Source organism: Podarcis vaucheri (assembly GCF_965113315.1).
Source record: "Podarcis vaucheri genome assembly, chromosome: 8".
Classification (NCBI taxonomy): domain Eukaryota; kingdom Metazoa; phylum Chordata; class Lepidosauria; order Squamata; family Lacertidae; genus Podarcis; species Podarcis vaucheri.
Genome location: NC_138766.1, coordinates 9,769,252 through 9,785,447, shown reverse-complemented (window position 1 = coordinate 9,785,447; position 16,196 = coordinate 9,769,252). Strand labels below are relative to the sequence as shown.

Sequence of the window (16,196 nt, the reverse complement as noted above, 5' to 3'; positions counted from 1 at the left end):
ACACACACACACATACAAACAAGCAAACCACACTGCAGCTAACTGAACACAACCAACCAAGCGCTGGACCCCAATCTTTTCCCCCAATCGCATATGTGTCTAGAACCAAATGTTAACAAACTGTGGGGGGAAACTCTATGAATTGAAAGTAGAGACACTATATGTACTTTTTTGTCTGTTTGTTTGACACACAATGAAATATTTAATAAAAACTAATTTAAAAAATAGAGGACACAACACAAAAGAAAAATGGATTGAGGAGAAGGATTAATTAATTAATTAATTAATTAATTGTAGATTGCCTTTCACCAAAATGATTATAAGGTGGTTCACATAAGAAAATCAATACAGCAAAACCATACAACAACAACAAATTAAGATATACCAAAATATATCCGTTGGGCACAAACGGTTGGGCAATAATCTTTGATGCCAGATATTTCAAAGGTTGAGGAATGGCAGCCCCTCCCGTTTGTCATCTGCGTAATGAAAAGCATGCATTTTTAGGTAACATGTTCAAAAACATACTTCCGTTGTCAAATCTGATATTGTGAAAAAAAACCAGATATTTCCAATACATAATCCCCAACTCTTTGCAAATGTGTGATCCTGTTCTTTTCTCCAAATGTCTTTGACAGGGATATCAAATGTGGAAAGTTAATTTGCCTCTATCCAACTAGAAACCCTTATGTTGACATGAACGTTCCAGTTCTATACATTCCGTTCCAAGATACCCTTTGTATATCTCTGGACCTTCAACAACCAGAGGGCTTTCCGGACCCAATGCTGGTGAAAGAGGGTACAAAATGTGGAACTGAAAAGGTAAGGGATACAATCTGACACAGCATGACTATTACTGTTGCTTAAATGTTGTCACCAGTGCGTATGGTGTCCTAAAGAGCAGCACAAGCAAAAGGAAGAGCACTGGTCTCATGCTTGAAGAACTTAAAATCTAAATTTCCGCTATGAGGAGACAGGTATGATGGGCTGGGAGTGATGGGAGAAGCAGAGATGGTAATCAGCAAATGCAGTTAGACGTTGTTTGTTCATAAAGTATACCTAAAGCGGGGGGGGGGGGGACACGGGGGACGGACCTCAAGGCCAGGGGTCTTAATGCAGCCCTGCAGACTTTCCTGTCTCCTCAGGCCATGCCCCCTCCACAGATCTCACCTCTCGTTGGCCATGCCCTCCTGGACTGCTTTTGCTTGGCTGCAACAAGTCCCTGAGCAGTGCTGACGCCTCTTGCTTGCCTGGGTGGAAGAGGGAGAGAAGGGTGTGCATGTGAACCCACACAGCACGGCCACAGACTTGCACGGCCGGCTTCTGTCACCCCTCTTGTTCCATCCACTTTAGCATATGGCCCTTGGAAGACTAGTGAGGGAACAGCCTTTGGCCTGAAAGGGGTTCTTTGTCCTGGCCTTCAGGTACAGTGGTGCCCCGCAAGACAAATGCCTCGCAAGACGGAAAACTCGCTAGACGAAAGAGTTTTCCGTTTTGGAGGTGCTTCGCAAAACGAATTTCCTATGGGCTTGCTTCGCAAGACAAAAATGTCTTGCGAGTTCCTGCTGGTCCCCCCCTTTTTCTAAGCTGCTAAGCCGCTTATCAGCTGATCCGATCAGCAGATAAGCCGCTAAAAGCCGCTAATAGCGCTAATCCGCTAATCCGTCAATGGGCTTGCTTCGCAAGACGAAAAAACCGTTAGACAAAGAGAATCACAGAACGGATTCTTTTCGTCTTGCGAGGCACCACTGTATTTACATGTTTGGCTTCCTTTCAGTTGGGGATGATGCAGTGCCCCTCCTGCCATGCTGTTCTTCCTCCAGTTCTTCCTCTTCCTTTTCCTCTTGCAGCAGGCTGAGCCCAAGCGAGAGTTGCTACTACTGCTGATTTCAAAGAGGAAGCAAGTGAGAAAATAGCTGCTCATTGTAGCGGCCAGAGACATGACCACTATCTTCCCCCTAGCAGCTGTCAGCATCGCCATTGAGCCAGTGCCACCAGCTGGACTCATCCACTTCCGCCCCGACTGGGCTAGGCGAGCTGGGTAGCACTTCCAGAGACCACCTTTTACACAGGAACAGGTCAAAGTGCTGTGGACTCACAGCTTAGAGTTGTGAGCACCAGATTCACTCCAACAAGAAGACAGTCGTCGCACAGCAGAGTATAGCAGAGCATAAACGACTCGGAGAGCAGCTCTGTAGAATATCTTCTTTATTCTATCTACATCTATAATACACAACTATATACAGAGCTAAAGGAGGTCTAAGCGAAAAATACTGAACTGCACTGAGTGTCTGCAGCTGCTCTTAGCAGCAACCTTATCTATACACACAATCTCTCTCTAACACTCTGTCTCTCTCTCTCTGACACTGACATGTGAGGCTGGAGCGGAATAAGTAGAGAGCAGAAAACCGCCCCTCCTCTCTGAAGAATCAGCAGAGAACATCAGCAGATTCTTGGATATGGGAGGGGTGAAATCTCCTCAGCAGCCACTTGCCACTCACTCCTTAATCTGTCTGCAGGCTCCATCAGCTGCCCTCTGACTTTCTTTTTTTATTTTTTATTTTCAAAGATCTTTATTGAAACTTAACATGTATACATAATAACCAAAATTCTCAATGATTCCCTCACATAAAATATAATATCTAAATTACAACAGCTGCATAATTATACACCTAATTATAAAACCCACCTCCCACCCTCTGCTTCCCTCCATAGCAATTCGACTTCTTTATATTTCTTTCTACCTCTTTTTCCTTGCATTCTGTAATAAATTATTTTTGTTAAATTCTTATTTTTCCTTCTTTCTTTATTTGTTTTGTTATTGCTTACATTTTTTATTCTAAGCCTATTAACATGTCATTTTTAGAACAATGTTTTGACATATAATCTTCGAAATACTTCCACTCAATTCTTAACTTTGATTTGATTGATATGATTGATGTTAATTTTGCCAATTCTATATACTCACTTAATTTACAAATCCACTCTTCCTTTGTTGGTATGTCCTGAGATTTCCATTTAGCAGTAATCACTACTCTGGCAGCCGTGCCCTCTTGACTTTCATAGGAGGTGGAGGAGACTGGAAGAGGAAAAGGTTTTTAGGCATTGGTGCTGGACAAGAGGATGGCATTATGGTTAATCTTGCCCCCCCCCCAACCTCCCATGATAATGCGGTTTTCCTGTCAAAAGGGTAGATCTGGATTAATGGAGGAGGGGGAAATACAGACTACCACTTTGATGCAGATGACGTTGTAGATACAATGGAAAAATCTTGCATACAGATCTCCCAATAAACACCTGTCTGGAAGCACTCATAGATGCAGTCTGGTGAATGCAAAAGGTCTGTTGCAGGGCAGCAACTCTTCTGAAAACTGAAAATTTATTCATTTATTTTTAAGGTTTGTCTCAAACAAGTATGTGAAAAGTATGACGTCCTGAAATATGATTGTGATCCTACAAAAACGTGTTTGGGGCATGGAGTAAGTAAAATGAATGTTATATTTGTTGGGATACTGCCAGGGAGATAAAGTCCATCATGGCCCCAAGCCGTCTGCCGGACGATCCATCGATCTCCCGTAGGCACGCAGTATCAGCAATTAGTGACATGAGTTTCCTGAAATATCTTGCCACATTCCAGAGCTCATGCACACTCTATCAGCAGATAATGCACAGCAAAAGTCGCACTCAGGAGAGCATTATTTACAAGTTTTATTCAGCGTTGATCAGAACAAAGAAAGACATGACTGCCTGCGTCAGTGTCTCCAGCACAGAGAGAGAAACGAAAGCAATAGAAAACATAAACTTCCTGTGAACAGGAAATACGCAGACTCTGTGACTCACAGCCTGCTCCCTTTTAAGGTGGAACGGAAATATCCTAACAATATTTTCCATGTTGGTGTTTCTGCTATAAAAAGGAGGTGGTGGTGTTTTCCTTCAGAAACTATTTGGTGTTTTCTTGTGTGCTTGAAATTGGTTGTACATATGCAAAAGATTGAGGTGGTGGAGTTCTGATGTGGTGGAGTGGACTGTCCTACTTCAGACTGCAGCTGGGGAGTTTCATTTTTTATGAAAACCACTGTGTGGGTAGAAAAACTAGCACAGCAAGAAGAGTTCAGGTAATCCTTCTAACTGCTGTGTTAATTTTCTACTTGGAAGGAATTAATATGGGAACTTTTCTTTAAAAAATCCCCAATGCATAGCTTGAAGTGGGACAGCCAGCTCTTACCGCTTTAGGATTCTTCGACTCCATTCTTCATGTGAAGATATCCAGCCGCAGACACTCAGGGTGCTTGACAGTTTCTGAGGGCAGCCATAGAGATAAGAAAACTAGATGGTACATTGTGCCCCTTCCTGCTTCCTGAGCCCCTCCAACGTGCCATCAACGGTGGTGCAAGAGAAAGCCTTTGCAAGGTGTCTTACCTTTGCATCACAGTCCTGAGCTGGGAGGAGAGACAGTGTTTCTTAATCCTTATAGAATGATGGCCTGGGAGGAGAATTTTCTCTCCTCCCAGCACACTGATGGGAAGGGAAACCCCCATCTTTCGCAGGTGTGATTGTATGATTTCATGTATGTTTGCGGGGGAGAGAAATAGAGCTACTTGCCTGCATGTGTGTCTCTGGTCTGCATGTGTCCTTTATGTGTGGTAACTTCAGAATTTGCATGATCGCTTTTGCCACAACCACTGTTGGCATGTGATCTGTAGAGGGTTGACCAGTCTTGAATGTAGCCCATGGGCTGAAAAACATTAGCCACCACCCCTGACCTAAATGCATGCTTTCCACTGCTAATTGTGAGATCAAGGCATCTGTTAACACATTCTAACACATCCATGACTTGGTCGTGGATAGAGGAATTCATCTGGCATACATAACAGAGACTTGGTGGACATGGCAGATGGGGCTATTGTTGCTGCTGCTTGTCCACCAGGTTTCTCTTAAGCACTGCAACCCAGGGTATGTGGGTGGCAGAGTGGTGGTTATTGCAGCAATTTTTAGGAAGTCATTAGTTTTCACCGGGCATCCTATTAAAGAGACTCAGTTTTCTGAATGCATGTTCTAGAAGTTGGACAGGATTCCTATTGGGGTACCGACCTCCCCACTGAACCAAGAATTCCCTGCCTGAGCTGCTTCAGGTCATGGCAGATGTTCTGCTGGAGACACCTAGTCTGGTGGCTCTAGGGGATTTGAACATCCATGCTGACATGACCTTACACAGGACCGCTTGGGACTTCATGGAAAGCATGGCCTTCATGGAGCTGTCCCTGAATAACTCTGACCCTACTAATAATCATGGACATGCCTTAATTCTGGCGTTTAACACTGTGGATGTGGGTGATCTGACATTAAGTTCCAGTACAACAAAAGAAGTGCCATGATCAAATCACTTCCTGGTGCAACTAGACTTCTCTGTGACCCCCTCTGCAGGGAGGTGGGACTGATTCGAATGGTCACTTAATAGATCCAAATGACTTCCAAAGTGTGGTGGGGGGTATCTTGTTCCCATGTTGATGGCCTCTCAGCTGATTCCCTCTGGACCCAGCCATTATGGCCAGTTATTATCTAGTCTCAACTCTTCCATTCTTGGGCAACGTAATTGAGCAGGTGGTTGCTCAACAACTCCAGGCATGTCTAGAGGGTGGGGAGCATTTGGATCCCTTTCATTTAAATCAGAACCAGTGAATGTCCTGTGTGAGTGTCTGGAAGCAGCTGGAGGATGGAAGGCAGCTAACAGATTGAGGTTGAATCCCAACAAAACAGAAGTACTGGTCCTGGAGGACAGGGGGCAGGACTTCCTAGCCCTGAATGGGGTAACTGCCCTTGAAGGACCAGGTGCTCAGCCTGGGAGTCACAGCTGTCCATGGAGGCGCAGGTTAATTCTATTTTCAGGGCAGCTGTCTACCTGCTCCATCTGGTATGCTGGCTGAGACCCTACCTCCCTGCACACTGTCTCACCAGAGTGGTACATGCCTTGGTTATCTCTCGATTGGACTACAGCAGCACACTCTATGTGGGGCTACCTTTGAAGGTCCAGCTCCAAGGGCCTTCTGGCGGTTCCCTCCCTGCGAGAAGTGAGGTTACAGGGAACCAGGCAGAGGGCCTTCTCAGTAGTGGTGCCCTCTCTGTGGAACACCCTCCCACCAGATGGCAAGGGGATAAGTAACTATTCAACCTTTAGAAGACGTCTGAAGGCAGCTCTGTATAGGAAAGTTTTTAATGTTTAATGTTTTATTATGTTTTTGTATATGCTTGAAGCTGCCCAGAGTTGCTGGGGCAAACCAGTCAAATGGGTGGGGTACAAATAATGAATTATTATTATTATTATTATTATTATTATTATTATTATTATTACTTCTACTACTACTACTACTACCCTCAATTTTATTTTAGACTAGAACTGAGGCCCTACTCAGGAAATAATAAGAATAATAAAGTTTTCTTAAAGCATAATTTTCTTTATAAAATAAAGCACCTAAGCAAGGAATAAATGTTTGCTATTCCTCCCCCTCCCCCCTTCAGATTTGCAACAACAAAAGAAACTGCCACTGTGATCCAGGATGGGCCCCTCCAAATTGCAAGGAAAAGGGAGGCCCCCTCGGAGGAAGCATTGACAGTGGGCTTCGCATGCTGGCAACTGGTTAGTAAAAGCAAGACCCTCCATCCTGACAAAGAGCTCTGCTGCAGTAGTTTCCAAACTAGTTTAGAATTAGGACCCACCTTCCGCCTCAGCCTGAAACCATGGGACTGGGTTTGATTTTTGTTTTAACCCATTCATTCCCCTCCTTATTCTTCCCTTGAATTTTCTGTCTTTCTCAAGGCAGAAAGATGAGAAGTGACAGCACATTAGCTTAATAATCACTCCTTCTTCCAAAGGAACTTTAGGATTGTAGGCTGTGTGTTTATGAGAGTCAGTGTGAGTGAAATGTTTTAGAATTCTTGGTGCCTGAACTAAACTGCAATTCCCAGGAAATGGGGGAAGGGTGGCAGTTAGGCTGGTATAAAATTGGTATATGTTTTCAGAATAGACATAACCCCTCTCTCCATCCCTGTATTTCTAGTTCTCTTTAAGCAAATGTTTTAGCACTACTGCCCCTCCCTAAACCAGGCTGTGATGGACTTGTGGATTCTGATGTGCCAGCTGAATCCCTGTGGACTAGTACAAAGTCAACGTGGGTGTACTTGCTGATGTACAATTAATTGGGCCAGAACAAAACTTATTGGTGCCAGGGTAAAAAAATCCAAACAATACCTTCTTCTTCTTGTAATAACCCTGGACCACAGGAGACACTCGACCAGGAGACACTCTTGCCCAAACTCCAGTGAAAGGAACAGGAGCTGTACATGAGGATAGCACTTAGACACAGAAGAGAGAGAGAACACTGCAGAGAAAGAGGCTAACACATTCCTAGTGCTATCCAGTTACTGCTTTTCTGCTGTAAGCTGCAAGCAGAACTGCAGCTGATTTCCTACATCTTTAGTAGTAGGGCATTTTTCTATGTGTATAACCTGCTATGTTCTGCTGACACCTGTGGATTTGACATAACTTCTGTCTGCAGCTTCACTGTGACCTTTGTGAAGGATGCCATTTTATAACCCCATTTTATATATATTTTTAAACGGTCTTTTAATTTAACACTTTTCCAGCTCTCCATTTATTTTTTAATGAAAGAGAGGAATAGTGCTGTAAAACTGTGTCATTACATTTTTATACCACAATAATGTTAAATTAAAAAATAAAAAACCTTTCTGGTTGTTGCTGTTTTAGCAACGTGGAAAGAGTTTACTTTCTAATCTTTGAAAAATCCTATAAAATTGGAGCATTGGGCAGTGCCACGCTAAAAATGTCTAATGCGGCAGCTCTCCTGGTTCAGTCTTTGCTGTGAAATTTGTTTCCATCTAGATATTACAGAAAGAGCCATAGAAGACAACATGCGGACGTGGGTTCTCCTGAGCATATTTCTCTTTCTGCCCATTGTGGTTGGGTCAGCCGTCCTGATTGTCAAATGGGCACGAATCAGCAACTATTTCATAGAGGACAGCGGGTCCCTGGGTGATTCTGAGTAAGTCACAGTTTATCAGGGCCTGCCCTGTACACACCTGAAATCTTCTGGTCCATCAACAATTTGGTCAAGTAGGACCTGCAACAGAATGCTATCTTTTTCAGCCATGGCCACCTCCACATGCCCTTTCCCCTCTCACCCACTTTTGCATTGGGCTGTGGGTTTTTTTGTGGGGGGAAGTCCCTTGCTTAGGGATTTTTCCTAATTTTTGTTGTATTTCTGCAAACCTTGGGATTCGTCTGAGCCTGCTGATGCGTCAGAGCTGCCATTTTAGCTACATAATAACACAGATAGGAGTTTGCTGTTAGCTGTATATTCCTCCAGATGTGGTTGACCATACTGGAGGGAGATGATGTCCAACAACAAAAGAAAGAAAAGCAAGGATAGGAAACCTGTGTTGTTGTACTGCAACAAACCATTATGGCTAGTGGTCAGGAAAGATGGGAGGTGTAGTCCAGCAACCTCTGAAGTACATATAATAATAATAATTAATTTTCAGACTTTATAGTAAAGCTAACTCCATGACAAAGCCGAGGTATGCTTATCTGTATATAATTGAGGTTAAGTACCGGTAATCTTAATTCTCTTTACATTTCAGTTCTTATACTAGATCCGATGAATATAGCACGTCAGACAAAACAAGGTAAGCTTCAACTAACTTAAAGTATACTGTTACAGATAGGTAGCCGTGTTGGTCTGCCATAGTCAAAATAAAAAATTCCTTCCAGTAGCACCTTAAAGACCAACTAAGAACTAACTTAGTTGGTCTTTAAGGTGCTACTGGAAGGAATTTTTTATTTAAAGTATACTGATTAAAAACAAACTAACTTTCCTTCCAGAGCTGGCTGCAGTCTAGAAAAGGATCACTCCCTAATTTATTTCCTCCCTTTGTGGTAGTGAAACATGGATTGAATTGCCTTGTTTTTCCCACCAATTAAGGAAGGACTGGGTTTCTCTGCAAAATCTGCATTTCCTTCCAAGGAGCCTCAAGGGAACACACAGTAAAATAAGACCTGAAAACAAACATGGGCAGAGCAGTCTTTTCCTCTGGTTACTCAGGGGTTGTGCGTGGGGGTGGCCAGAGAGTGATTCTGTTGTTCTGCCAGCAAAGTAGCTGTCATATCTACTATTCAGTCTCACTCTACACCAGTCCAAAAATTAGAAGTCAGCTTGGGATGTGAGGGTGATCTGGCTGCGACATCTGTCACCCCATTGATCGCCAGGGTTGATTTGGCTGATCTGGCTGGCTAGACAGGTGTCCCCTCCCACCCTCACCGCTCCATGTGCATCCCTCCCGAAGCTGCGCGCTCGGTGGAAGAGGACGACCCTCCCAGATAGAAGGAGTGTACCGTTCTTCAGTCAAGGGTATACAATAGCTGCGCTCCCCTGCTAGAACCTCCAAACGAGCTCAAAAATTAGAAGTCAGCTTAATAGTCACAATAGACACAGCATTCCTGGAAAACCATCAAAGCTTACCAATCCTGGACTCCACCAGCAATGATGCCCACAGGCTGCCCCCACATGCAGCCAATGGACTCATGATGATGAAGTCCTGTTCCTAGCACACCCACTGCATCATCAAACACACAATGTGCATCACAGTGTCCCCCCCAGTGTCACAGATCCAGTGGCACAGCCAGCAGTCAGCCCTCTACTGCTTGTCTCCAGGCACCCCTACAAGCCAGACTGCTTGAACTCACAGCTGTTGTTCTTTTAGCACAACACACAAAGGGGAGGAAGGAGAACCCCCACAACACAGCACCCATATAGCTCTGGGCTTAGAAGGCCTCCAAAGAGCATTCACATTCGTCCTGAGCCGAGACTAAGGTTCAGGGCCCATCCAAGGTCACCCAAGGCCAAGAGCGGAAGATGCAAGAGGCAGAGTCACAGACACCCCGCCTTCAGCCTTCAGTTGATCACTGGCACTGAGTGACGGATTGTGATGCAGAAGATGAGAGTTTGTGCCACATCAAGGTTGAAGTGGAAATACCCTTACTCAGCTTTTGTATACCTAACTGGGGGGAAATCCAACAGTGATGTCAGGGGTAAAAGAAAGGGAACTTTTAGGAGGCTGCCGACATGGATTCCAGCCCAGGGCATTTCCTGAACCAGTCAGCCAAAGCAACACAAATGGATGGCACAGCTCATGGGGCATTGATTTTCCCTCAGACCCTCATCATTAACACCAAGAGGAGTCCATCAGTACCTTAGAAAGTGGTACTATAGACAGCAGATTATTTGGGCAATTTCTGTATTAGGGCAGCAGCTTGATGTTAGGAACACTTTTGCTATAACAGAACCCCAAAGAGGTGGGCCTCACTTGTTGACATGGAACATGAGGTGGGAAGGATCATACCGCATGCAGGAATCAATCGCACAACCCCAAGCCTTTCTAAACAAGGAGGAATTTTGCTCGTCTCCTGGAGGGGACTGTCAGGCAGGATTCCAAAGAATTTAAAAAAAAGTGTTCATGACTTCTGCTATTCTATGGGGATATATGACTATAAGTCTCCTTAAATTATAGATCATAAATATATAAATACTACAACTACAAACAAAAGACTCATTAAATACTGTCCTATTAATGACAGCGATGTTTGCTTTTTCTTATTTTCTTTTGAATTTTTGGTTTACAACATTATACATTCTTATATTATTATTCATCATTACTCAATTTTAACTGTATTTGGTCTGTTTAAAATATAGGATAGTATCCGTTCTAATTGTTTAGATACTGTTTTCTCAATTCGCGTGGTTTCATCAATTCAAAAATGTTAAATGGCACACCTAAAACTCTGCCAGCCTTCACCAGTGTGGTGCCTTCCAGATGTTTTGGAGTGCAGCTCCTGTTGGCCTCAGCCAGCTTGGCCATTTGATGCCAGGGCTGAAGGGAGTTGTGGTCTGAAACATCTGGTGGGCACCACGTTGGTGAAGGCTGAACAAAGCAGTGACAGGCATTGCTTGGGAAACTGTTTCATAACAGCAGCAGCACTTCCAGGCAAAGCCCCACACTAGATCTTGCCCCACCTAGGAAAGGTACAAAGCAGAGCCAGTCCACCCAAGAGGCAAGGTAAAGCAACTGCCACAGGCAGCAGGATTCATAGGGGCAGCAGATCTGGCCTCCAAAGTACCCATCACCTGCTGCTGCTGCTGTGGTGGCAGTGACAGCACTCCTTGGAGGCCGGATCTGTGCTTTCTTTGGCAGCCCACCCCCCATGCCACCTCTACAGCGGCCTCTTGGTGAACAGGTCTCCTCTGACTCTTGTTCCCAATGCACAGCTTTATTCCCCCCAGTTCCTGATGTAGAGCTTCACTCAGCCCTTCCTCCCTGACAGGCAGAAGGTGCCCGTTTGCGGTTTGCCTTAGGGGCCAAAGTGTCTTGGGCCAGCCCTGGTACAGAAATTTCAAAGACAATGCAGGGAGTGGAGAGGCTTCTATGGGAGAAGATGGTTTTTCCCAATCTCTTCTCCATCTTTCTGGGTGGTGCTAAGGAAATGCAGATGCACCATTTATTTTTTTGCCTCATTTTGCGGATTCTCCTTATTGTATTGCTCCATCATGTCTTCTCTCCTCTCTCCCTCCTGCTTCCCCTATCATGTGAATAGCTTGAGCAACCGAGAAGACACAACGTGACCAGACCTGGGCCAGGCTCCTGCTGTTTATATGACTTGTAGCTGCCTAATAAATTACTGCTTGCTTATACAATACAGGTGAAAAGTATTCTGTGAATGGTTCTCCAGGTCCTTCTTTGCATTTGTATACAGCATGCAGGGGCTTCATTATGGGTTGGCATCAGCAGGTGCAAGCTGAGACTGCAAGTCCTGCCAATTACCCATCAAGGTAAAGGTAAAGGGACCCCTGACCATTAGGTCCAGTCGTGACCAACTCTGGGGTTGCGGCACTCATCTCGCTCTATAGGCCGAGGGAGCCGGCGTTTGTCCGCAGACAGCTTCCGGGTCACGTGGCCAGCATGACTAAGCCGCTTCTGGCAAACCAGAGCAGTGCATGGAAACGCCATTTACCTTCCCGCCGGAGCGGTACCTATTTATCTACTTGCACTTTGATGTGCTTTCGAACTGCTAGGTTGGCAGGAGCTGGGACCGAGGAACGGGAGCTCACCCCATTGCAGGGATTCGAACTGCCAACCTTCTGATCAGCAAGTCCTAGGCTCTGTGGTTTAACCCACAGCGCCACCTGCGTCCCTGTTACCCATCAAGCAAAGTTTGTATTCTTAGGCACATATCCAAGCATTCTTCACAGCTAAGGTTGCCCCCCCCCCCTCGCAACAACCAGCTCTTAGGCTTACCAGCTGCGTGGAAAGCAGAAATGAAACCATTACAGCGGTACCTCAGTTTACAAACTTAATCTGTTCCGGAAGTCCTTTCTTAAAAGCGAGGCGCGCTGTCCCTAATGAGGCCTCCTGCCGCCTGTGCCCTTCCACCGTTCTGATTCCGTTCTTAGACCGAGGTATAGTTCGCAAACACTACTTCCGGTTTTGCAGAGTTCGTAAACCGAATCATTTGTAAACAGGACTGTTCTTAAATCGAGGAACCACAGTACTTTGTCCCCTTCTTCCAGCTTTGCAGTGATTTTTGTTTGTGAATGAAACTTTGTCGCCTCACACACTACTGCTAAGACAGGTGATCTGGGAGGGAGGAGCAGAATGGCAGCGCAAATCTTATGTCCCAGCCAACCTAATTTACTGAGGACAGCTCCTCTTTTCTGGTACCTGTTCTGGTAATTTGGGTTTGAGGACACATTGAAGCCTGGCGCGAACACACACAAAGGGTGGCAAAGCAGGGCTGGTGTGGGGTGTGGCCTGGGATGATGCTCAGATCTAGAAAGCCGCATGTGACCTGGAGCCTGAGGTTCCCCATTCTGGGTTCCCTCTAGTCAGGCCTCCCGTTATCCAGAGCCACCAGCCTGATGTCCGTGGAAACTACAAGTCAAACAGCTGCGCTGGCAGCACCACAGTGACCACCCCAAGGCACAAGCCTGGGCAATGTGTCTGGAGGTCCTGGGCTGCCCAGATGGCAGGGTCCCCCTCTTGGCCTCACTGATGAGGCCCAAAGGAAAGCACTAGCTTGGTTTCAGGAGTTGCCAGACGGAGGTGTACAAGGTGCCATCCAACCGTTTTAGAGACTGCACTCTGGATTTGTGTAGGGTTTCTCCTGAGCATTCTCTTCCCCGATGATGCCTTGCAAGAGATTTCAGATCAGCTTTCCTTCTCCTACATACAGGGAACTAGGCAGAGGGCCTTCTCGGTAGTGGCACCCACCCTGTGGAACGCTCTCCCATCAGATGTCAAAGAAATAAACAACCATCTGACATTTAGAAGACATCTGAAGGCAGCCCTGTTTAGGGAAGTTTTTAATGACTGATGTTTCAATGTATTTTTAATCTTTTGTTGGAAGCCACCCTGAGTGGCCGGAGAAACCCAGCCAGATGGAAGGGGTATAAATAATAAATTACTACTACTACTGCTGCTACTACATACCCTCCCAGGTTTCTGAGCTACATCTGCCCCTCATACATACAATCAAAAATACAGAGTTGGAAGGGACCAAGGGCTCATCTAGTTCTAGTGGCTCATTTGCAAAAACCAAGCCCCTTTTGTGCCCCCCCCCAATCCACCTGGCTTTTGAGGTCTGCCTGCAGCTCTGCCTCTCCTGCTCTACCAGCCCCAGTGCTTTGCTGCTTCTCTTCCAAAGCAGCCTGCAATCTGGCCCTTCGCCACGCCTCTCCGCCGAAAGGTCTCTGTCCTGCCCGGCCAGCCCTTCGCCCGCGGAGGTGGCCCCGCACCCTATTCCAGTTCCTTCTTTCCTTCCTTCCCTTCCCTACCTCTCTCTGGCTTCCAATTTCTTCCTTCCTCTCTCTAGCTTCCTACTCCTTCCTTCCACTCTCTGCTTTCCAATTCCTTCCAAACTTCTTTCCTCCCCTCGTTCCTCTCTCTGGCTTCCTGTTCCTTCCTTCCTTCTTCTCCCTGGCAGCCAACTCCTTCCTTCTTTCCTTCTCTCTGGCTTCCAACTCCTTCCGTCTTTCCTTCCTTTCCTTTCCTTTCCTTCTATTCTTCCTTCCATCCAGCCTTCCTTGCTTCCTTCCTTCTTCTCTCTGGCTTCTTTCTTTCTTTCTTTCCTTCCTTCCTTCCTTCCTTCCTTCCTTCCTTCCTTCTTCTCTGCTCAGAGAAGGGCAAATATATTGGGCTGCTGCAAACTTCCACTGAAGAAAGTCAGGAGTGTGAAATACAAGGATGGGGATGGGAGAGACAGGACATATACTGCATGTACTTTTGTGAAACATCTGGTACCTGGATTATGCCAGAGACAGGTTGCTGCTAGGCTTGACAGATAATTGACTTAGGCTGTTGGAATCTCTTACCTGAGCCCATAACAGGTGCTGAGTATTGCAACAGAGTTTGGGAACCCTTGTATGTATCCTTGATAGAAGCATTCGTCCTAAAGTTGTTTTTTAAAATTAGAAAAAAGCAATTGATGCAGCATTTACACAATTGAAATTCTCTATTAACTAGCCTTACATGCAGTTTTTAAGCCTCCCCCTCCTACCCAGTTTCAATTCACCCAGAACTGTGCTTCTAACCATCTTCCATTCATTCATGTCACCACCCACAACATAAAAGGCCATAGATTGTTTAATCAGCCAAAGGCTTGGGAGAAGAGGAGTATTTTCTTGCCTAGCACCTAAAAATATGTGATAAAGGTACCATGTGAGCCTCCCTGGGAGAGCATTCCCTAAGCAGGGAGCCACCCCAGCCATTCTCATGTTGCTGCCGTCTAGGTAAAATTAAAGGACCCCTGGATGGCACCTATGGGATGTGGCGCTCATCTTGCTTCAGGCCGAGAGAACCGGCGGTTGTCTGCAATAATCTAAGCTAAAGGCCTTTCTCTCAGTACCCCTTACCGCCTTATGGCGCCTGCAGCCTTATCAGTTTCCCTCTCTAAGGAGGCTTCTCCCATGTCATCTCTCTTTTCCTTTCAGTGCCTTTTAGATTCATCCATTTTTAATCATTCCTGGGATTTTTTCCACCATGCTGGTTTCTTGGGAAGTTCCATTGTTATATATGTGTTGGCATTTTTTATTGTGTTACTGCTGCTGCTGCTGCTGCTGGGCTTCTTTGAACCCTTGTAAGCCATTCCAGGAACTTGCTGCTGAACAGTTTGGGTAAGATGTTTCCTAAGAAATAAACAAACAAATCTTTTGTCAGGTGCTTTTGTCTAGAGCAATCATAAACTGAGAATTCTCATACTGCCTCTGACCTTCTGGACAGTTCTGAGCAATATAAGACCAGTGGCCCTGTTGAGGTAGTAGTGGACTAGGAAAGGCCCAATCTGATCACCTTCTGGAGCTAGCCATTATGGACTCCTGAAATCAAAATCCAGTGCAGATTAGTAAGTGGCCTGGGTCACGTGTCACACTAAGACAAGCCATGGTTCTCCAGGGTTTCAGACGGGTCTCTGCCTAGAGACACTGGAGATTGAATTTGGAACCTTCTCCATGCACAGCGCATGCTCTGCCACTGAGCTACAGCCTCCCCATTGTGGGAAGGTTTGCTTTAGCAGAGTTAAAGAATCCCCTTTATAAGTCTATGCAGCGATCAGCTTGTTGCTGACTCGTCTGAGTTCTACTAATAAAGATGCCTTCCTGGTTAAAAATCCCTTTGAATCCCTCTTAACGAATACACACATGAATCTGATTCATGTTAATATAACACTATTTTACTCTCAGATTCATTCAGGTTTACAGAACTGGACCTGAAGGCAGGCTGAGGTTACATAACAAGGAGATAAACTATACCAGAGGGAAGTTGGTCCTGAGGTGACTGCAGCTGAGCAGTTATCTTTCAAAACCACCAGCAACCGACAAACTGGTTGTCACAGCTACTGGTTAGAACATGGAGGCTGTTAGTCCTCTGTCGGAATGTCGCACTTGGCTGCACCTTTACATCCCAAACCCAGAAGCCAAAGGGTTAAGACTAGGCGGTCACTTACTGTTGCTGCAGGTGAATTGTGTATATCTTCTTTTTTATTGTAATAATGTAAGTCTGTGTGCTCTGGACAATTCAAAAGAAAACAAAACAATCAATCAGAAGAGTATGTTGAAACAGTACTTTTACAAATGAAA

The 16,196-nt window shown here is 45.4% G+C and overlaps 2 protein-coding genes across 10 annotated transcripts in view; one reads left to right on the top strand and one right to left on the bottom strand.

Moving 5' to 3' along the window:
* Positions 1–11,764, top strand: part of LOC309538629 (disintegrin and metalloproteinase domain-containing protein 2-like) — a 38,658-nt gene extending 26,894 nt beyond the window's left edge. Inside the window, exons 16-21 of one of the 2 annotated variants that reach the window (XM_082234365.1) lie at positions 681–822; positions 3,399–3,479; positions 6,517–6,634; positions 7,898–8,057; positions 8,656–8,700; positions 11,663–11,764. In XM_082234365.1, coding sequence (XP_082090491.1) covers positions 681–822; positions 3,399–3,479; positions 6,517–6,634; positions 7,898–8,057; positions 8,656–8,700; positions 11,663–11,690 — 574 coding nt within the window. In that variant the 3' untranslated portion in view covers positions 11,691–11,764. Of the gene's footprint in view, positions 1–638; positions 823–3,398; positions 3,480–6,516; positions 6,635–7,897; positions 8,058–8,655; positions 8,701–11,662 lie in introns of both variants that reach the window. The other variant, XM_082234364.1, reaches the window with a different exon arrangement.
* LOC309538809 (uncharacterized protein) lies at positions 139–16,196 on the bottom strand. Of its 8 annotated transcripts, none has more exons than XR_014222349.1 (7): positions 16,064–16,196; positions 14,436–14,512; positions 7,247–7,332; positions 2,969–3,079; positions 1,759–2,544; positions 1,171–1,250; positions 139–479 (listed from the first exon to the last, which is right to left on the bottom strand). XR_014222349.1 is itself a non-coding variant. In XM_082234715.1 (5 exons), the coding sequence occupies exons 1-5, from the start codon at positions 14,697–14,699 to the stop codon at positions 442–444; spliced, it is 327 nt and encodes a 108-aa protein (XP_082090841.1). In that variant the 5' UTR covers positions 14,700–14,768; the 3' UTR covers positions 139–441. The 8 variants fall into 8 exon arrangements, 2 of the variants coding, with proteins under 2 accessions (XP_082090841.1, XP_082090842.1); XR_014222350.1 differs by lacking the exon at positions 16,064–16,196 and adding an exon at positions 15,870–15,946; XR_014222351.1 differs by lacking the exon at positions 16,064–16,196 and adding an exon at positions 14,976–15,155.

Coding starts and splice junctions, on each gene's coding strand:
- LOC309538809 (XM_082234715.1), bottom strand. Junction 7,333..14,435: donor AGCACCTGTTATGGGCTCAG/GTAAGAGATTCC, acceptor CCTCATGTACAG/CTCCTGTTCCTTTCACTGGA. Junction 480..2,968: donor AGAGTGGATTTGTAAATTAA/GTGAGTATATAG, acceptor TTCATTACGCAG/ATGACAAACGGGAGGGGCTG.